The sequence below is a fragment of the Colletotrichum tamarilloi genome (assembly GCF_030869305.1).
Source record: "Colletotrichum tamarilloi strain Tom-12 chromosome Unknown Scaffold_1.1, whole genome shotgun sequence".
Taxonomy (NCBI): domain Eukaryota; kingdom Fungi; phylum Ascomycota; class Sordariomycetes; order Glomerellales; family Glomerellaceae; genus Colletotrichum; species Colletotrichum tamarilloi.
Window position 1 is genome coordinate 462,411 of NW_026849384.1, and position 20,301 is coordinate 482,711.

The window sequence follows — 20,301 nt, forward strand, 5'->3', positions numbered from 1 at the left end:
GGCTCTTTCCCCCTCGTCTCCGCATTGAAGCGTCGCTAATCCACTCTGTTATCGCTCGCGGCTCAAGGGCCTTGGGCTTTTGTCAAATTGTGGCTGGAGACCTTGTGGCGCCAGCTTCGTGCGACAGGGAAGCCGGAGTGATGTGGCGCGAATTTTTTGATGTTCAACAAGGCATGGATGGACCAGACCTCGACAGAAATTGAAAGTCGAAGCCAACTACACCAAAACAACCAGGCGCAATGGTTGCAATCACACCGTTACGGACAATGGCCCTGTCCATGGGGGCGTCTAGAAGGACGATGGTCTCTTGCACAGTCTGCGCTTGGCGACGGCACCTGAGCACCTCCCGACCTTACCTGGCCGACAAGCTCCCGACCCCGGCGCCCAGCGCCGCCCCCGTAGAGGCTCCGAAGCCCGACCTTCCCGGATCTGCCATTCATGCCCCGAGAGCATACGGCAAGAAGATCACCAACTTTACGCCGCAGCCTCTACCGCGCCCTATCGGCATGCCGCACCCGCCTCATCCAGAGGACAACTCTGGCGTGGATAGGAGGTCGCTGAAAGAACGGAGGGATGACTTTGTCGACTACGACAAGCATCTCGTGCGTCGTAAAGAGCTGTGAGTTCCCCAGTGATAATGCCTCAAAGAAATACTCAAGACCGTATGGCTGATTGGTATGTCCTTCCTTGTGTAGTAAGGAAAAGATGGCGCGCCCCTACTTCCGCGACTGGCGCAACATGCAGTTCCACGAGGGCAAATCCTTCATCGCGCCCCCTCTACCCTTCAAGGCCGACATGTCCCTCTTCTTCCCCAACTTCGTTGGCGACACCCTTGCAAAGAACGCAAATAACCCCCGCGACACGACGCGGACGCTGCTCGGCAAGGTCTCCGTCGTCGCCGTTTACAGCAGCCAGTGGGCCGACGACCAGGCAAAGACCTTCATCTCCCCCGAGGCCAATCCGGAGCTGCATGAGCTCCTGGCCAAGACGCCCGGAAAGACGCAGGTCCTTCAGCTCAACATTGAGGACAACAAGTTCAAGGCGTGGATCGTAAAGATGTTCATGGGCAACCTGCGCAAACAAATCCCCGAGCACAATTGGGGAAAGTACTTCTTGGTACCCCGCGGCATCACAAACGAGATTAGCGAGTCTATTGGATACCTCAACAGCAAAGTAGGCTATGTTTATCTGGTGGACAACCTGTGTAGGATAAGATGGGCTGCCAGTGGCCCTAGTCACCCCGATGAGAGGGAGAGCTTGGTGAAGGGCATGAAGCTAGTCCTCCACGAGTGGAATAAGAACGAAAAGGCAGCACTTGAGGCTGCCCAGGTCAAGGACGCAGCGAAGGGAAAGAAGGAAGTATCCTGATAAAGAGGACGAAAACTTTTCCTCAGGTGGCTCAGAAAAGCCAACCTTGTATAGCAGTCAGGCTCGTGTAACCTGGCTTTGGCTTACAGATATTCGTGTTCTTATAGTGTACAATATGCACCAAAGATACCCCCTATCCGATAAAAAAAAAGTTCAAAAACGATCCCAATAACGCCTCCGCATTTCCCTTATGCCAATAATTCCCTAGTCGTAACGGCTTTGTTGAACACATAACAAACACACGAGGAACGTCATTTCAGCCATGCCGGGCCTCCGCTTATTACAAGAACCACCAGAACATCAGGAAGCAAAACGCAATGAATGCGCCCATTATGATGCCGTCCCGGCGCTTCTTAGCTGAGATACGGCTAATTAGACTGTTCAACCCCGGTACCTGGCTGGCAGCCATGGTGATACGACGGTTGATGCTGGCGAGTGTCTCGCGCTGAATATTGAAGCTGTCCTGGACAGCGTATGCCTGGGACAAGACGCTATCGGCCATGTTGTGACTATTATCGATGCGGCTGCGCTCAGCAAGCATGTACTCGGCCTCGGCGTTTTCGGGGTTATTGGCACGGTATTCGTCGATGTCGGAGCGAACGTTCGTAAGAAGGTGGGCGCGATCGCGAGCCTCGGAAATGGTTTTGCGCAGACGCACGAGATCGCGCTTATGCTCGGCGAGCTTCTCACGAAGGAGAGCCAGGTTGTTCTGTTTCAGAGCGGATGAGGTGAGAGCAGCTTCTGAATCGAGGAGGCGGGATAATTGTGAAATGACATTCTCGCGCTGATGGTTTGGCGGCCATGTTAGTACGGACGTTCAAGGCAGCGAAGGGGGTGAGAGCCGAGATCTGTCGAACGAGGGCTTGAGCGTACTTTTTCGAGGAGATCTTGGAGCTTCGCTTCTGTGGTCCTTTCTTCTTCTGTGGGCTTTGCCGGGATGTCGGATACCGTCGAGAACTGAGAGTAGGTGTGGAATAGCGTCTCTGTCTGTGGAGGCCGGATGTCAGGGAAGCCTGGATGACGTTCTGAGCGGAGGAATATCGTACCTGTGTTTCTAGACTTCTTGCCTGTTGCCGCAGCTGGGCCCAGCCGGTGTTTCCTGTAGCTGCAGCCATAGCGCCTCGATGCTAATTGTGTATGGCTTGGTGGTTGCTGTACGTTGGTAGACCTTTGATGTCGAGATGTTGTCTTTCGATGGACTCTGGCATGTCCGCGTGTCTGGGACTGTCGGCAGGGACCAGACGCAGCAGGGGAGGAGCTCGGCGTCACATGGACCGTGCACATCGAATGATTATGTAAGTGCCGAAAGTGTTGCACGAGAACTGCAGGTGCGGGTAGAGTCGCATTAAAAGCTGGAGCATCAAGGATTTGCTCATGATGTGCTAGAACGCCATGAAAAAACTCGTGTGTAGAAGGTATTGTTACTCGGGCATTCTGTTTGCCTCATTAAATACTTGTTGGCAAAAAGTCTTCTGACGAGGGACAAATGGCATGAAACGGGAATTAGGCCTATGATATCTTTATGCCCAAAGGCAAAAGGGCTAATTGATCAACTTCGAAACATTTGTGCAATATCGCCAGCTTCCCTAGATGTTTCCAAAGATTCGAGACACAGTGTTGCAACTACATGTCGATGCCATTGACATCTCGCTCAGCCGAGCTGCTTTGGCTCGAGAATGGTCAGCCCAGGTGACAGACTGTGGCTAGAGTCGCTGTGGCGCAGTTCACGACCAGCGACTTCGAAACCCCAAGGCCCACATGCACCCAATCACAGCAGGCCCCGCGCCGGGTCCCGAATTTTTGCGCACAAACTAGGGCAACAGCTTTTTGCCAAACTTTCAAATTTACGATCGATCACCTCAGCCTCTCTCACGACGTGTCGATACTAACCCAGATATCCAGCGCCACCCCCCATATCAGTCAAGATGGTGAGTGAACCCCTTTTGCTCTCCCTGATGGAATTCGCGATCCTCGAATAGCCCGACGCAACTTTCCCGCCGAATCCTCGACACCCCGCGCCCGAATTAGCCCCTTCCCGACGAAAAAAGCGAACACCAGAGGCGGCAGGAGCTGCTTGCAAGGAGCCACATAGGAGAAAAGAGAACCCGTTTCGCTGACGAGAATTCATCATGTCCCAGTCGTCCGGAAAGGTCAAGGCCGTCGCCCTTTGGAGCAAGAACAAGGATGATTTGACCAAGCAACTTGGTGAGCTCAAGACCGAGCTCGGTCAGCTCCGCATCCAGAAGATCGCCTCTTCCGGCAGCAAGCTGAACAAGATGTGCGTTTGATCCCCCTGTCCTGATCCGAGTTGATTGGAGGAATCGTCGATCGAAAAATGAGAAACCAAGAGGACTGACCGGTGAAAATTTCCGCTCTACAGCCACGACATCCGCAAGTCGATCGCTCGCGTCCTTACCGTCATCAACTCCAAGCAACGCGCCCAGCTCCGCCTGTTCTACAAGAACAAGAAGTACGCTCCCCTCGACCTCCGCGCGAAGCAGACCCGTGCCATCCGCCGGAGATTGTCCGAGAAGGAGGCCAGCGCTGTCACCGACAAGGCCAAGAAGCGCACCACCCACTTCCCCCAGCGCAAGTTCGCCGTCAAGGTCAGTAGAGTCGGAATATCTGCCATTCGAATGGAGGCCAGGGAGCCATGAGAGGAGCGATTGACAAAGGCCGCATCATGAGGGAACGATCTTCGACACTCTGTTGAGCGCTACTTCTCATGTTCCCTGGCCGAGATCACGAATGGCATCCTTAGGAAACATTGAAACTGACTTCTTCATACAGTCTGCTTAAATTTAGACCGACCGCTGCTGGGTTAGATCTGGGGATGAGGAACAATGAAAATGGTCACGGAGGCGTAACACGTTTTTGGCACACGGGGATCCCGAATTACTCGATGATGCATTGCATGGTCACGGAGGGAAATTAAGGGTTTATTTGCACTTTTATCATTTCTCCCCCCAGTGCTGCAAAACACGAAATGGATTTCTCTCAAGACGGGTCAAAACATTGGTCAAGCGAAAAACGAAAAAGGATGGGCTTCACAAGAATCCCCCTCTCTTGTTCTTTCCCACCCCTCCTTTCTTGCGTGGTGGGAGGGAGAGGATTCCCTCGGGCGTGTGTGGTGTGAGGTAGCATAGCGCTGCCAAAATGATGGGGCCCAAAGATGTCCCGACTTCAAAAGTTTGCTCTTTTTTTCTTCTTCAAATGTGATGGAGTCCCTATACATTGATATATGACGTTGTGTGACGATTACCATTGCTTAAGGGAAGTAAGCAGACACAGGCCAGACGATTTCCATGCTCAAGCTTGTAGTCACCTCTCATTCGTCCATGTCTACTGTCTATGGCCTATATCTATTTTTGATGTCGACGCCTTAGACTTGATTTCAAGTTGTGTTTCTGCCCTCCCCCATTTAACTGCTTGATATCTGGAGACATGTCTACCTTACGAGATTGGCGTCTCTATCGCGGAATTTCGATATGGTAGGTAGATGACAAGCGCCAATCCGAGAGCCTCCGCCACACTTCATCGCCCTCGAGACTGGCCTCTGAAGCTCACGGTTTCATTCGCAAACTACAGCAAAGAACACCAAGGCACATTGCCTCATGGAACCATGGTTCTGTTCAGAAGATAACACTTCCACGCGATGATATGACATTAGTCGGTGATGAGTGGTCATGCCGTCCCCGTCACCACAGGCACACCTCTACTTCCTTTTCGCCGAAGGCGATATCGTCTAGAGTCTTCTTAGTGGCAACTACTACTAGAACAATTTTATTCAGCGCAGCACGCTTTTCCTTAGTAGACCAGATCAAAGCCAGGCAAACGCTGCACCAGCTCCTGTAGTTTCCTGCAGCTTACCCCATTTTCTCTTCCCAGACCTTCATCTCCCTGTGAAACCCTGTGTGGACAATAAGAAGAATCGACCTCGGGATGGGGCAAGTTGCGTGGGAGGGGGCATCCCGCCAACACAAGTACGACCATCTTCTCGTGCCTAGAAAAAGGAAGTAGCAACATGATATCCCGAGGCTTGGCTCCATACAACGTGCAATGCCATGAAATAAGATACTTAATGCCGTGGTGAGGAACAACGGAGGCACGTTTCGAGGGCCGTCTCAAGTTCTTGTCAAATGTGTATAGACTCTGCAAAGTCTTTACTTGTCTTAACGTTGAATTAAGACGACAAGGATACTGAAGTGGAATCGCTCACAATGATTGGTTTACGGGTATTGGACGCCGTCTTCTGGCGATGTCATTGAGGCTTCATCCAACGCTCTACCCTCGATGCCTTCCTATGGGTGGAACGAGTCTGGACACCAGGACACAGCACTCGGTCATGGAAAAAGCGAAGTTCACAATATTGTCAGTGAAGCGAGGTCAGCCCATGGAATACTTTCATTGCTATCTCATCCATTTCAGCCTAGTAAGGGACAGGCTTCAACTTCACGTTCTGTTACGAGTCTCTCCACCCATAGATAACAACTCTCGTCGGCAAGGCACATCAAGTCCAAAGACAGCCTGAGCTCAAAGGATTCTTCACTATCGGCACGAACACGACAGACAGACAAAATAGGTCTGCCTTGCCATTCCATGGCGGTTTTTGGTTAACATCAGCATCCACCTCACTTGAGACCCGCTGAACCGCCACCAAACTTGTCGAGCATCACGAACAACGCCCGCAGCCAAGTTCAGGGCATCATTTCCAAGAACAAGATCCTCCCCAAACCAACGCAAGACTTTCTCCTCAATGCGGCAAATTTCATCATCATGTGATGCCTCCCCTTTCGTGAAGCCACAATACAGAATCTCGCCGAAGCATCGCCAGGAGGCAGGAGGGGAGAAAAAGGGGGAAAGGGGCACGAGGGGTAGGGTGCAGAAGGGTAAATCTACCAACTTCACGCCCCCCCACCCCCCAAGGTACACCATGTCCCTCATCCGAGAGTTCATCGCGTCGGGTATGTCCCTCTACGACCAAAGCGATTCCCCTCTCCACCTGACAGAACGCCTCCAAACTTACATTCACCGTACTACCTCTCTCTCGGAAGATACCGTTCACGAGAGAAAACCTTGTTCGCTCTGATTCGTGAGGAAGGCCGCAGAACGTTTTATTCGTGGTTCGCCAGATATGAATTTTGTCGTCAAAGTCTCCCGTCAAAGTCTCCTACTCCTTGGCTGCCTCGCCAGGATGGCGAATAAAGGCGAAAAGTGGGACATAAGCTCGCACATAGTCACCTTCTGTACCGATGAATGAAGACTTCGTTTGTAATCTGATCATCACCATGCCACATGACAATCCTATCACCTCCACTGTCATATCTAGTGCCGTGTAATACTTGGTCACAAGCTGAAGCGATGACGAGACTGGCAAACTATAGACACCACATAGAAAGACTCTCACCATCTCCAGCTCGTATTCATCAACGCCTCAGGAGCACGGAACCAGGACCAAAACCTACGAAAGAAAAGGCAAGAACACTGCTCTGTTGCCTTGCGCGGCAATCGTAGTAATGTCATTCATATGTTAGTAACGCTGCACAAGCCTTCTCCCCCTCCCTAGCTCATACGTGCCCCCGAGCAGAAGGTTGACAACATGGCCGGGTCGCTGCCCACTCACCTACTCTGGTCGCAAACCCGGTTTCTGGGGTTGTGATGGCCTGTGATGGCCTACAGGGTGCGTAAGTCCTACCGAGACAGAACATAGATAGCCATCACCGGAATCTCAATGACCCGTCCTTCCCTGAGTTCCATGGCAGGACCGGAAAACCATTTTACCTGTGGAATATGTGCTCCCGAAAGGATCATCTACGGATTGATACAGATCTGTCGTTCAATGATAATATTGGTCTCTGGGCCGAGTGCGGGCATAACCAAGTCCACTAATTTGGAAACAGAAAGATACAACTCGAAAGCCATGGAGAACACCCTCAACATGTTTCGTCAATTAAGCGTCATCCATACGGTATTACTGCTAGTACTGTATTGCTACAATACTAATTCTATCCTCATTGCTGACCGTACCTACCGTGAATTCGTCATGAAAAACAGAATGTTTTCCCAAGCCCACCAAAGTCAGAATAAGTCCAAGTCCCTTGAACTTTTCGCCGCCGCCTTGAACACCGAAGTCTGTTATGCCGTCCTGACCTGATCCATTTCTCCATGTAAACGCCAGTCCGGTATCTTGGAGCCTATAAGGGTATTTCATGAGACGTCGACAAAGAAAAAAGCCATCCGTAGTGTGAGAATGCCCCCCCCCCCCCTGAACCACAAAAACCACCAGCGAAGCGATCAACCTTGTCCACGTTGATCACTTACTGTTTCTTCGATCTGCTGTCTTTGTAACTCGACCGCCCTGTGTCTTCTTGATAGACGGAGTAGAATTATCAGCCTTAAGCGCATCCGCGACCTTACGGTGAATCTTCTCATGTCTGCGTTTCTGGTCCAGTCTATGAAAGTCCTTGTCACAGAAATCACACTTGAAAGCACCCTTCACGTTATGCGTCTTTCTGTGTTTCGACAAATTGGACGATTCGCCAAACGCCTTGCCGCAAACCTCGCACTTGAGTGGCTTTTCGCCTGTGTGGGTTCGCTGGTGCATTGCTAGAATATAGTTAGAAATTATTTGGACCCAAGGATATTGGTTTCACTTACTCAATGCACTCTGCTGCTTGAACGATGCTTTGCAATCGGGAAACTTGCAGGTCCAGGGCTTTTCTCCAGTATGAATCCTCATGTGCTGCGCAAGAGACTGCTTGGCAGACAACGGGGTATCGCATATAGTGCACCTGACCGGTTTGACTAGGCGCATTATCAGCATACTTGGTCATTGAAGATGATGAGGTCGTGACTTACAGCCGGTGTGTGTCTGCAGGTGACGTTCAAGCTTGCTCTTTTGCGTGAAATGCCCTTCACGCGCACATCCCTCCCAGCAGCATTTGTATCCTGCATCTGTCTTTCCAAGGTTGACGATGTGTCTCTCCTTGCAATGCATCTGCAGAGCGTCATCGTTCGAGTAGCTCATACCGCAAATCTGACCGGCGATTACCCATTGGCAAATGAACACTTCAGCCCCGGGCTTATCAGGGCTGGGCTGGGTTTGTGCAGTGGCCGGAGACGGTCGTGGGGACGAAGACGCCTGGAGCCCTGATAGAGGAGATGTGCTGGGCTCCTTACCTTGGGCAGCATGGGCCGGGTCAGGAAGACCTCCTGGAAGGTAATCAGACTGACGATTCGGCGCCATCAGGTTTGGGTAAGAGTGTTGCGATGCATGGGAATAGTTGGTATGCTCTCCTTCTGGCGCAATAACATGTTGTTCTTGGAAATGGCTAGCCCAATCCTCGACGCCGTTGAGCTCAGCGCCGCAAGGTACAAACCCTGAGCTTGGGTCGGGAATGCAAAAGGAGAAATCAAGTTCACCTTGATGAGCATGCGCTTGGTGAGGAAGCGGGCACCTGGTCGGCAAATTCCGGTTCTCTGTCATACAAGGCCGTATACAGGTTGTCTGAGCGTGTGCATGATCGTTAAGGTGCAAGCCAAGTGCCATCCATCCTATGGGCTCAGGCATGCTAGGATCCTGAAAGTCGATTACAGACTCGAGGGCAGTGTGAAAGAGGTCGGGATTACTCTGAAAAGAGTTGCCTATATTCATTGAATGAGCCATCGACATGGTCATCCCGCCGGCGTGGAAATGACTTGGAGTTGCTGCTTGGATTCCTCCATTTTGATAGGAGCTTTGGGTTGCGTAATATTGAGCAGACATCGACGGCATCGAAGACATCGACGGAGGTAGCATGCCATCCTGGCTGAAAGCGTCCCCAATAGACGCCAGCACATCGGCAGCAGCTTTGTCCTTATCAGAGATGATGTCGTTGGCTGGACACTCGGCGTCTGTACAAAGCGCAGCAGCTTCGTCGCAGTCGTCATCGTCGCAAGCTTGAGCGCACTCTGCATCGGTGCAAACATCGCCAGCTTCACTAGCGCCACACTCGCTAACACATCGATTGCAGTCCAAGCTGCTGCAAGCCGCGGAGGTACTATCATCCTCGAGCTGAGGGCTCGAGTTGGGGGTCGAGACGCCAAAGCCTATGGCCCCCGTTGGTGACATGATGGCATTCGAGCCGAAGCCCAAGGGCATTTGGCCTCTGGGATCGAAGTAGTTGGGTAGTGTAGGCATCGTGGATAGGCTGTGGTGTCTTCGGGCATGCATCGGCATGGTGTTCAGGGTGAGAGGGTGGTTGTGGTTGGGTACAGGGTGGTGTTGGTTGTTGCTATCCGGGCCTCTGCAGGCAATATGGTCGAAGTTCAAATCCATACAGGACTCATCGTGCGATACTGGCAAAGTGACGCCACCGGTGAAATGGTCGTTAAGATGTTCCACGTCCAACGGGTCGAGAAAGAAGCCGGAGCCGTGGCCACCGAAGGACGGTAAGCCGTCGTGCTGGCCGTCCATAACTCTGATATGACGATGTTAAGGATCTCTGAATCTTCCATGCGGCTCGGGAGAAGTTCCACGGAGACTGTCGATCGACCGGCAGCTTGGGCCACTGGAGGTCGGGGGGTTCTTGGAGAAGGTGGGAAGAAAAGAGCCGCAAAACTGAGACCCTGGGGACGGAGAATTCCTCCAGGTGTCAGAGTCGGGGAGGGTAGATGTAGTAGTAACGGAATAACGTTGTGGAGGAAGGTCCAGTAATGAATGCCCTGACGAAACAGAACCAAGACTTGGGTAGAAGGGTAATATGAAAGTGGGATGAAAGCTTCAAGGTTGGTACGAAGCGAGGCGAGGCGAGGCGTGACCAGGCGAGTCAAACCGTTGACAAGGCTTGAGGGGCAAGAAGTCGAGAATTGAAGAATTGGATTGGACTGGGCACCACTGGTTCCTCTTCTCAGGACTCCCAGGGACCAAGGGCAACCCGCAACGGTAAGAAGTTCCTACCCACGTTGTGGGAAGGCGGTGTTGCAGGCGCGCGATGAGCAGGTGCGGTGCGGCGTGAGAACCTTGATGGCCTCTGGCGCGAAAATGCGGCCTCTCTGGCTGGTGACGGAGGGGCTAACCTGCCAGCGTAACACCAGAACCCCTGTCATTGCTGTCAATCACCTTGCCAAATATGCGCTTCATGATTTAATAGGACGTACCTGTCGGTATAATTGAGGAGCGATGGTTGTTGCGCCGGGCTTTTTCTTCCCTTTTTTTCTTGTTCGCGATATTGCACTGCAAAATTCACTCAGTCTCTTGAGAATGAGTATTTGCCGTGTCTGTTCCTCACTTCCAACCGCCCCAAGGTGCCGACTGCCGCTGCCTTATTATACTCGTCAAGGTCGACTGGAGAAGAAGCCCCAAAAACCTTAAAGCCGTAGGAAAAACGAGAGGGCCGCCGAGATGAGGCCCTTTCTCCGGTCCTCATGCCCTCGCCCATGTGTCTCTCGAGAGAACTGGCGGGCCCGACTCCAAAGAGACTTCGTCACTTGGCTCTGAGAGGCTGACCACAGGGGTGTGGGTGCCACCGGGGGGGTTTCTGTAATCACTGGCCCGTGGTTGGTACCTGCCCCACCATGTGCCCTTTCTCAGCACATGAGCAGCTCCCTATTGGTTCGGACTGGCTTGCCAGGGTCTGCGTATGTAAGCAGTGTTCAATATCAGATTGCGTGCGTGCCTGTTTATTTGCACTGGAAGACAATATCTCTGAGAATAATACGCAGTAATACCTAAGGTACACAGTAGGTGACGCTGTTGGTCAGTGCGCTAGGGACCGTCCTTTATCAACCGCGAGGGGGGCGTTCAAGAGGCAGCAGACCAACTGACGGGTAAGCAAGAGACAAGGCAACATCCGTCAATAGTTCATCCGACTCTAGAACAATGGCAAGCCACTGGGCTGTCAGACACACGGAACAATGACGCGCAATAAAGTTCCGAGGACGACGCCATTGCATGTTTTCACTTCATAAAATCTCCACGATGCCGCCTCAACACCAAAATTGACTTCTCGAAATGCCCCAAGTGGCGTCCGGGTATGGTAGCCAGCCTTTAGGAGCGGTAGATGTCAGCCACACGTGAGGGGAACGCCATTATAGAGCTGCATGTCTTCGTATGCACATCTTCGTATTACCTTGCGAATAGACTTCCGTCTAGAGTCGCCTTGCCATTGATTGCCATACCATGTTTGCGTCGACGAGCTTGCTTTAGATCCCGCGTCGGGAGCTATTGCGAGATCGGCAGTTCACGCATTTGAAAGTAGATATCATCTGCTTCGTAGTCAAAGAGGAAAACTCTAAATCATACGCCCGATGCCGCAGGTTCTGCATAGCACGTGAACACAAATTTCTCGTCTCATAATGGCTTTTATTTCCATGCAGCCACCGATTTCAGGCTCCGCTAAACTAAACTCCTTCAAAGTCCATCCCATTGTACTCCGGATATATGTTGAATATCACAGTCATCTGACAAAAGCGGCCCAACGTTTTTTGTAATCTGTGCTTAGCAAATGGTATCTGCCACCTCACATGGCCAGCCGACATGCCGCCTAACGTGCCGCTCGCATGCTGCTCGCATCTAGTTACGAAGGCTGTTGGGTTGCCAGCTATCATCATCATTTGAAACTTTTATTCCCCCTTTCAGGACCAAAATCCGTCCATTCTCATGCCCAAGTTGAATCCCGCAACACCGATTTGGTATAATAACAGACGCTTAATGATGGAAGAGGCGGACATTCTGCTCAACAAACGTAATGCCAAGCTTCTCCGCAGTCTCGAAGACAGCGCCGTCATTCTGGCTGCCTCCGGGAGCTGCAATGTACTTGACTCCGGATCGAGATGCGCGGAAGACGTTGTCGACGAAGGGGAACTGTTTCTTGTCAGAAGGTTTTCACTCGAAGCAGGCACAAACTTTACTCACGAAAGCATCACTTGACACAGCGACATTGGTCAGCTTGCCAAGCCACTCTTCTCTCTCCGCATCAGTAAATGCGGGCGGAACCTCCTCGAAGACAGCCTCGAACATCTCGCGCTCCGCACCGGACTTGGGGAGCTCGCCGCTGACCAACAGATCGATGGCGTTGCTCTTGTCGGGGCGCTTGGTGCCCTTCTTCCACTTGATGCCCAGAACACGGGGGTGGAAACGAAGCCACCAGTTGTCTGCCTTGTCGCCAGCGAGGCGCGTGCAGTGGATTCTGGACTGCTGACCAGCGCCAAGACCAATGACCTGTCCGTTGTAGGCGTAGCAGACAGAGTTACTCTGAGTGTACTTCAGGGCAATGGTGGCCACGGTCAAATCTCGGAGGGCGGACTCGGAGAGGGGCCCAGACTCCTTGGGAGTGATGATTCTGTTGAACGACTTGGGCGCAATCTCGATATCGTTGCGGCCCTGCTGCAGAGTGACTCCGTAGACGGTCCGGGTCTCGGTCTTGGCAGGGACGTAGTCGGGGTCGATCTGGAGGACGAGGTACTTGCCGCCCTTCTTCTTCTTCAGAAGCGCAAGGGCAGCATCCTCGAAGCCAGGGGCAATGACACCGTCAGAAACCTCCTTGGAGATGATGCTGGCAGTGGGGAGATCGACAATGTCACTCAAGGCAATCACGTCACCGAAGCTGCTCATGCGGTCGGCACCGCGAGCACGGGCGTAGGCCTGGGCAAGAGGAGAGGAGTCGATGCCCTCAATATCGTTGACGAAGTAAACCTTCTTCTCGTCGTCGGTAAGGGGAGTGCCAATGGCAGCACCGGCAGGGGAGACGTGCTTGAAGCTGGCAGCGGCGGGCTTACCCAGAGCCTGCTTAAGCTCCTTGACGAGGGGCCAGCTGTTGAGGGCGTCAAGAAGGTTGATGTAGCCGGGCGAGCCCCCGAGAACCTTATAGGGGAGCTCTCCACCACTGACGAAGGCAGCAGCAGGCTTCTGGTGGGGGTTGGCGCCGTATCTCAAAGCGGAGAACTGCTTGCCATCGGCGGCGTATTGCTTGCGGAAGAAGTCGGAAATGGCAGCATCGTAGTCGGCAGTGTGCTCGAAGGCCTTGAGAGCGTAGCGGTTACGGCTTGCCTCGGTGATCTCGCCAGCCTGGAGCTCCTTGAGGAACTCGGCGTAGTCGTTGGGGTCACTGAGAATGGTAACACGGCTGTGGTTCTTGGCGGCAGCTCTGATAAGAGTGACGCCACCAATATCGATCTCCTCGACAGCCTCGGGGACAGTGACATTGACCTTGGCAACAGTATCCTTGAAGGGGTACAGGTTGCAAATGACATAGTCGACCTTGTTGATGTTCTGGTCGGCCAAGTCCTTCTCATCGGACTCGAGGTTTCTTGCGAGTATTCCGGCGTGGACGGCGGGGTGCAGAGTCTTGACACGGCCGGCCAACATCTCGGGGGCCTTGGTAATGGCAGAGACGTCCCTATCAGAAAAAAGCCCATGAGCTTCGGGTTGCACGCGTGAAAGTTTCGGCAAGGACTTGCAACTTACTCAACGGGGAAGCCAGACTCCCGGATCATCTTGGCCGTACCGCCGGAGGCGAGAATGCGGACATTCTGCTGGTTCAGGCCCTTGGCCAGGTCCAGCAGACCAGTCTTATCGTAGACGGAAACGATGGCAATCTTCTGACCCGACATCTTTGCTTAAGTGCTCTCGCAACGACAAGTTCTTGGGGAAGGAAGAATTGTTGTTTAGAGGATAGAGCAAGAAGAGGAAGAGAAGAGGGAGGAAGCAGGAAGGATCAAGGGAAACAAAAATTTGCCTTGCGCGATGATGCCTGTGGGTAGGAGGATAGGTTGCGCAAAATCGGCTTCCGATCAAGGAGGGGGAGGGGCAGGAAGCTACGAAACTTTTTCTTGTTGGCTACGTGATGGGTACGGCGTGATCTCATACGCGTAGGGCGGCAGGCAAAGTATTCTCTAGGTAGTTTTGCCCCACGTAGCATCGGCATCGCATCCGCTGGAGGCACGAAAAGGAAGGGGAAACGCTACGTTATGCGACGGCAGCAATGACCTCAACTCCAACCATCTAGCGGCTCGAGTGGGACATTGGATGGCCCAGGACTTTCACTCGCTCAGATATCGTATTATTGTTTTCTACCAAGCACTCACCCATCTTCCCTTCCTCAGGTCACAGGTGAAGAAACATTATGATGGAGGAGAAGCAAACTGTTTCATTGTATGTTGCTCATCCCCCACCTACTGATTCAAGCTCATCAAACCTTGTGGGAAAAAAAGAATTGGAGTTTCGGCCATTGGCCCGTCAACTTTTTTTTGGAGCATCCGCCTCTCTTTTGAGCCAATGAGCCCCGCCCCCGCCGTAGTCTCAAAATGAGCACAACGGCAAGGGAGGGAAGGTAGGCAGTGTACGACCTGAATGACTGTCACTGTGGTGCACTGGACCCCGGCAAGGGTCCATGACTGCTGATGCGCCTTAACCCCAACACCGCTAGCGTGCCCCTCGTACCGGGTGGCACAGAGCACTGTGGCAGGGCAATGGAATGGGCGGGAGGCCGTTGTGAACCAGTGAACGTCCCGTCGCAAACCTGGGCGGTCTTGGCCTCATATCGATAGACGAGGTTACCTGACGCGGCCACGCTGATTCTCCGGCTTAAAACCAACAGCCTACCTTTGACACTGCCTTACTTCCTTCCTCGTGACCTTTTTACTTCAAAATAGCTTCGCAACCCGCAAAGCCATCTATCGTAGCTACGAATTTCCAAAACACCGACCCGAGCGTAGAAGCGCATTGCGACAAAAACTGACCGCATCACCTCCGAACCGCACCTTCCCGGGACCCTGCTCGAACACCTTACGTACATCCGGCCCCGAACACCTCCGTCCCCCGACCTCACCCCGTTCTCCCCCGAACGACTCGCGCCGAAACGACCTCGCCACTCCGCGCGCGCACCACCACCACCTCAGCGATCCTATAACCTTAGATACCATATCGCAATCGCAAACTATCCGAACTCTCCTACAGAAACCGTAATGGGCTCTGTCTGCGGCAAGGAGAAGGGGGACAACTTCGACTCCCCGGGTCGCCCGCTTGGCACCGCTCCCCCGCCCCAGCCCAAGACCGCGCCGATTCCTGCCAGAGTCGGCGGTCCGCCACGGACACTGGGCGGTGGTAGCGGTGGCGGCACATCGGGACAACAATCGTCTGCCGATGCCGCAGAAGCGCGGCGCAAAGCCGCGGAGGCAGCCGAGGTGAGATTCACCTGCCATCTCCCTCCCTCTTCTCACAATACTGCGCGAATAAACCTACTAATACTTATGTCCCTCAACAGGCCCGAGCGAAAGCCGCAAATAAGTCCACCGGGAAGCTCTCCTCGCAACTGAACGCCCAGAAGAAGCAGACTCAGAGCGATTTGCTCAAGGACGCGAGCACCCAGCAGCTGAGACAGCGTGATGCCGATGCCGCTGCGGAGGCTAGGACGTACAATTAAAGCCAAGATACGTAGTAAAGGGGGAAATAGAGAGAAGCGGGGTTAGCGACTTTTCTTGATGAATTAGATAATGGATTTGGATGGACAATGTTCGTTGATAATACCTCTTCGTTTTGGTATTTGAAGCTTGGTTTGGAGTTCATACATTGCTGGCGTCTAGGGTGATCTAAGTCATTAGTTACTAGATTTCTTCATTTCGCTTTCTCAAACTGCGCTTCACTCTGGTGCTATTGATCTCCGCGGCGACTGCTCTGATTATTATCCTAAAAAAATCAAGTGCACATCAACAACGAACATCAGCACCAGCGTTATCATTGACTCCTCTGCGCCCCTGCCCTATTGCTACCATGGCATTATCTGACATACTACAAGAACCCGCGCAATTTACACGACATTATAACGTCCAGAAGCGGGAGCACGGCTGTCGGCCGTAGCCGCCGCAACAGTTCCCTCACTGAGAAGTCGGGTAAGCTCGGTCATAGCAGCGCCAACCACAACCTCCGTGTCACCCTCAACGAGAATGTACAGCTTCGGGTCCGCTCCGGCCGGGACTTCCTTGCCAGCAGGATAGAAGGTTCCCTTTGTCGTGATCGACACACCAGTTGCCTCCAAAATCTTGGCCACGTTCGTTCTGTTTGTGACCGCCCATCTGGCCTTCTGCGGGAAGTCGTTGATCTCGAGGGTGGCGTGGTACGCACCGGCGTCGGGGCCCTTGTTGTCGATGGGCTGTCCTGACCGAAGCTGCCCGGCCTTACCGAGTCGCTCGTTGATGTTCCTAATGGCTGCGCTGACCATGTCGAGAGGCTGTCCCGGCTTGCCTCCGGCGCCGCCGGCAGCCGGTGTATCCTTGCCCTTGGCCTCTTCAGGCTTGTTGGCGGCACGGGACACAACGGCTGATACCTTGGACTGAATGTCGATGACAGCAGACTTGCCCTTGTCCTCGGCCTTCTCCTCCTTCACGTCATCTTCTTCGCCCTCGGCCTTGTGAGTCTTGCGCTCACGAAGACGAGCAGCTTCACGCTCAGCATCGAGTCTGTCCAGACCCTTTCCACCAAAGCCAGAGTTATCCTTGGCTTTGCCTGCCTTGACCTTTTCTATCCATGCTTTACGCATCTCTTCCAGGCGCTTAGGGACAGGAACACCGCTTTGCTCCAGAGCCTTTGCGATGCCAGGGGCGCAATTCTCCTGGTCTTCAGAAATGTAAGTCACTGCGGTTCCAGTGTTACCTGCTCTTCCCGTTCGTCCGGATCTGTGCACCATGTCCTCGTGGTGAGAGGGTGGGTCATAGTTCACAACCAACTTGAGCTGCTTGACGTCCAGACCTCGAGCTGCAACGGACGTTGCGACCAGGATTGGCACGATACCGTTCTTGAAATCGGAAATTGTAGAATCACGATCGACCTGGTCTTTACCACCATGAATCGACATGCAGGGGTATCCCTTGGTCATGAGTTCCTTAAGAAGATCGTCGGCCTTCTCCTGACGTTCGACGAAGATTAGAGTACGGGCGTCCTCATCCTTTTCGTAAAGCTCACCAAGCAGGCCTAGTAGATGGTAGAACTTTTCAGTCTCGGGAATAACCTCAACAATCTGCGTAATGTTTGCGGGCACGATACTGCGGCCTCCTACGGTAATCTCAACTGGAGACTTGAGTACCTTCTTGGCCAAGGAATCAATGCTGCGAGGCATGGTTGCGGAGAACATGATGGTTTGCCGGTCAGGGCGGATATTGGCGAAGATTTTCATGACTTGTGGCTCGAAACCCATGTCGAACATGCGATCAGCCTCGTCGAGGACAGCGTATGTGACGCGACGCACATTCGTAACACGGCCCTGGTTGGCAGCCAACAGGTCAATCATGCGGCCGGGAGTGCACACGACGATTTCGGCACCGCGCTTGAGCTCGGCGATTTGATCTCTAATGGGAGCTCCACCATAGGCACAGACAGCCCGCAAACCCATTGCCTTCAGAAAGGGTTTACAATCGCGATGAATCTGGACTGCCAGCTCGCGAGTCGGTGTCATAATGAGACCAATGGGACCGTCGGTGTCCCTGATGGGCGGCTGATCCATAATGTGACGGAACATAGGAAGGAGGAAGGCCATTGTTTTACCTGATCCAGTCCTGGCAACGGCGACAACATCACGCCCCGACATGAGAATGGGCAGAGATTGCATCTGAATCGGCGTCGGCTTTTCATAGCCAAGGCCGGCGATGACGTCCAATGTCCGCTCATTGAGACCGCACTGGGCCCACTTCTGTACCGGCTTAGGGACGTTTTTGCCCGAGACTTTGATGCCGTCAAGCTCCGCGCGCAGTTCGGTGACCTCTTCTTCGCTGAGAGCGGCAAGCTCCGCTGGTTCGACCCAGAAATCCTTACGAATAGGTAGTAAGTCTATCTTGCTGTAGTCCACCGTGGGAATATCTTTCTTCTTGCGTTTCGCAGCCATGGCGAGAGCTGCATTGGCGTTGGGGCCATCGTCTGCTTTGAAAGCGTATTCATCGTCACTGAAGTACGCCTCAGGCTCCTGGACCTTCTTCGTGGATGTACTTGCCTTGGGACCCGGCGCGGCTTTTGTATCCGACAGATCGGCCATGAAAGCGTCCAACGGATCAACATCGTCCTCTTCGGCTTCCACGACCTCCATCTTGTCGGCGACTGGAGGCTCTTCAACTGGCTCAGCAGTTTGCGTTGGCGCAACATCTTGCATGTCGATATCTTGCTTGGACTCTCCTTGCGCCTCCTGCAGCTCTCTCTCGCGTCGTTCGTGCGCAGCACGGGCAATTGCAGCAGCTTCTTCTTCCGTTTCGGCAAAGTTGCCACCGTCCGACTCATCGTCTTCATCTTGATCAGCGTAGGGGGTGTCATCAGCCTCGAGGGGAAGTGCGGGTAGCTTTGTGAGTTTCCTCTTCGTCCCTTCCTCCTCATCGAGATCGAGCTTGCGCTTGTTTGCGAGCTTCTCACTGTCGGCAGTCGCTTTGCTGAAACCAAAAGCGCTCAGGTTTCGGTTGGCGGGAAGTGCTGAGGCTATTATGCTGTTAGTATGTGTCCCTCTCATGACTGCCCCTTGCGAATCTGCATAGGAAGGGGGTGGTAGCTTACCCTTCGTGATTGGTGCAACAGGTGCCGTGGGCTTCTCGGGCCGGCCTTCCAGCGCGCCCAGCACACTATTCGTGCCGGTGTTCTTGTGAGACGCTGCCGATTTCTTCGCAATGGCCTTGGGGTCAAACTTGCCCGCGAAAGGCACAGCTGGTGATGCGTTTCCAGAAGTATTGAGCGTTGGCGCTGGGGATGCCGCCGGGGACGCGACTACGGGAGATGCGACGGCAGGCGAGGCGACAGATGGCGAAGCGGGAGCCGGGGACGCCACGGACTTTTTGTCCATCTCCGCGAGGAGATTCCTAGTCTGACTTGGATTAACCTCATTCTCTTTATTGGCCTTGTTCTCTCTGCTCTTCTTCCAGGCCTCGAGCCTGGCGAGTCGTTCGGCCTTTTTGTCAGCTTCAGTCTGGGCTGGGGCGGGCTTGGGCTTAGCAGCCTGTGATATTGAGTTAGCGATCCATGATGGAAAGGGCATGGTGATCGGTCTCACCTCATTACCAGGGGTACTGGTTTTCTCTGGAGGCGCTGCGCCGCGTGGGCGGCTATCATCGCGCTTGCTACGCGGACGGGAGTCAGCAGTTCCCTCTCGCCTCGCGCGAGCTCGATCCCTGGAGTCGTCTCGCCTTGGACGATGGTCCCTGTCGCTATCACGATGCCGCCTTCTGTCGAGAGATCGGTCTCTGTCGGCGAATCGATCGCGAGACCTCCTCCGATTGTCTCTGTGGCGGTCGTTGTCTCGTCGGCCTCCGCGATACAAGTCGTCGTCTCGTCGGTCTATGGAGCGATCTCTCCGGCGGTGAGAGTCGCGATCGCGCTCGCGATCTCGGTATCGTCGCTGTTGGTACCTGTCAGAGTCGTCCCATTCTCGTTCTCTGCGGTGTCTTCTCACATCGCCAGGGCTCCTGGACCGCGAGCGACGACGGTAGTCTCTGCCTCCATCATCACGGCGGTCCCTCCTGTCATCGTCTTTGCGGCGTCTCGCGTATTGGCTTCCTGCAGGCGATGGTGAGCGCGAGTCCCTGGTCCGAGCCATGTTGTAGGTCTCGAGCTACTTTTTCGACAGGGTCTTCACTCGTGTATTTGTTTCTTTGCCACTGTTTATTCTGAGAGTTCGGAACCTGATGGGCAAGTACCGCTGTACGGGGCCGCTCTTCCAATGAACTAGGTCTGTTGGCAAGCGAATGACGGATCTGGCATGAGGGGCGGAAAAGTTGCGACGTGACGATTATCAGATTAAAGTTGATGCGCCAGGAAACGAGGCCAACTCCACCGAGCTTTATCCGCGATAATGCACGGACCACTTCCCAGCCACATCGCAGGTGTGGCTGGTTGCAGAGGGAAGGCACCTCATTCTCACTTAAAACTCTTTTGGCGATGGTTAGTGAAAGAGTTCTTGACTCACTATGTTCAATACCTATGCCGGTTCA

The 20,301-nt window shown here is 53.5% G+C and overlaps 8 protein-coding genes across 8 annotated transcripts; 4 read left to right on the forward strand and 4 right to left on the reverse strand.

Annotated features, from left to right (window-relative positions):
* Positions 1–266: 266 nt before the first annotated feature.
* CTAM01_00154 (ATP10 protein) lies at positions 267–1,368 on the forward strand (the record flags this gene model as incomplete). Its single annotated transcript, XM_060516208.1, has 2 exons — positions 267–619; positions 696–1,368. The coding sequence occupies 2 exons, from the start codon at positions 267–269 to the stop codon at positions 1,366–1,368; spliced, it is 1,026 nt and encodes a 341-aa protein (XP_060388834.1).
* A 280-nt stretch (positions 1,369–1,648) lies between these two features.
* On the reverse strand, positions 1,649–2,483 carry CTAM01_00155 (vesicle transport V-SNARE protein; the record flags this gene model as incomplete). The annotated part of the gene is made up of 3 exons (XM_060516209.1): positions 1,649–2,152; positions 2,242–2,355; positions 2,415–2,483. 3 exons carry the CDS (start codon positions 2,481–2,483, stop codon positions 1,649–1,651), a joined length of 687 nt encoding a protein of 228 aa, XP_060388835.1.
* A 1,014-nt stretch (positions 2,484–3,497) lies between these two features.
* On the forward strand, positions 3,498–4,025 carry CTAM01_00156 (ribosomal L29 protein; the record flags this gene model as incomplete). The annotated part of the gene is made up of 2 exons (XM_060516210.1): positions 3,498–3,646; positions 3,749–4,025. The coding sequence occupies 2 exons, from the start codon at positions 3,498–3,500 to the stop codon at positions 4,023–4,025; spliced, it is 426 nt and encodes a 141-aa protein (XP_060388836.1).
* Positions 4,026–7,306: 3,281 nt separating this feature from the next.
* On the forward strand, positions 7,307–7,522 carry CTAM01_00157 (uncharacterized protein; the record flags this gene model as incomplete). The annotated part of the gene is made up of 1 exon (XM_060516211.1): positions 7,307–7,522. One exon carries the CDS (start codon positions 7,307–7,309, stop codon positions 7,520–7,522), a length of 216 nt encoding a protein of 71 aa, XP_060388837.1.
* Positions 7,523–7,681: 159 nt separating this feature from the next.
* Positions 7,682–9,823, reverse strand: CTAM01_00158 (zinc-responsiveness transcriptional activator; the record flags this gene model as incomplete). Its single annotated transcript, XM_060516212.1, has 3 exons — positions 7,682–7,974; positions 8,026–8,172; positions 8,227–9,823. The coding sequence occupies 3 exons, from the start codon at positions 9,821–9,823 to the stop codon at positions 7,682–7,684; spliced, it is 2,037 nt and encodes a 678-aa protein (XP_060388838.1).
* Positions 9,824–12,055: 2,232 nt separating this feature from the next.
* Positions 12,056–13,959, reverse strand: CTAM01_00159 (phosphoribosylaminoimidazolecarboxamide formyltransferase/IMP cyclohydrolase; the record flags this gene model as incomplete). Its single annotated transcript, XM_060516213.1, has 3 exons — positions 12,056–12,211; positions 12,263–13,745; positions 13,814–13,959. The coding sequence occupies 3 exons, from the start codon at positions 13,957–13,959 to the stop codon at positions 12,056–12,058; spliced, it is 1,785 nt and encodes a 594-aa protein (XP_060388839.1).
* Positions 13,960–15,312: 1,353 nt separating this feature from the next.
* CTAM01_00160 (uncharacterized protein) lies at positions 15,313–15,770 on the forward strand (the record flags this gene model as incomplete). Its single annotated transcript, XM_060516214.1, has 2 exons — positions 15,313–15,531; positions 15,612–15,770. 2 exons carry the CDS (start codon positions 15,313–15,315, stop codon positions 15,768–15,770), a joined length of 378 nt encoding a protein of 125 aa, XP_060388840.1.
* Positions 15,771–16,154: 384 nt separating this feature from the next.
* On the reverse strand, positions 16,155–19,907 carry CTAM01_00161 (DEAD/DEAH box helicase; the record flags this gene model as incomplete). Its single annotated transcript, XM_060516215.1, has 4 exons — positions 16,155–18,799; positions 18,875–19,310; positions 19,373–19,648; positions 19,764–19,907. The coding sequence occupies 4 exons, from the start codon at positions 19,905–19,907 to the stop codon at positions 16,155–16,157; spliced, it is 3,501 nt and encodes a 1,166-aa protein (XP_060388841.1).
* Positions 19,908–20,301: the final 394 nt, after the last annotated feature.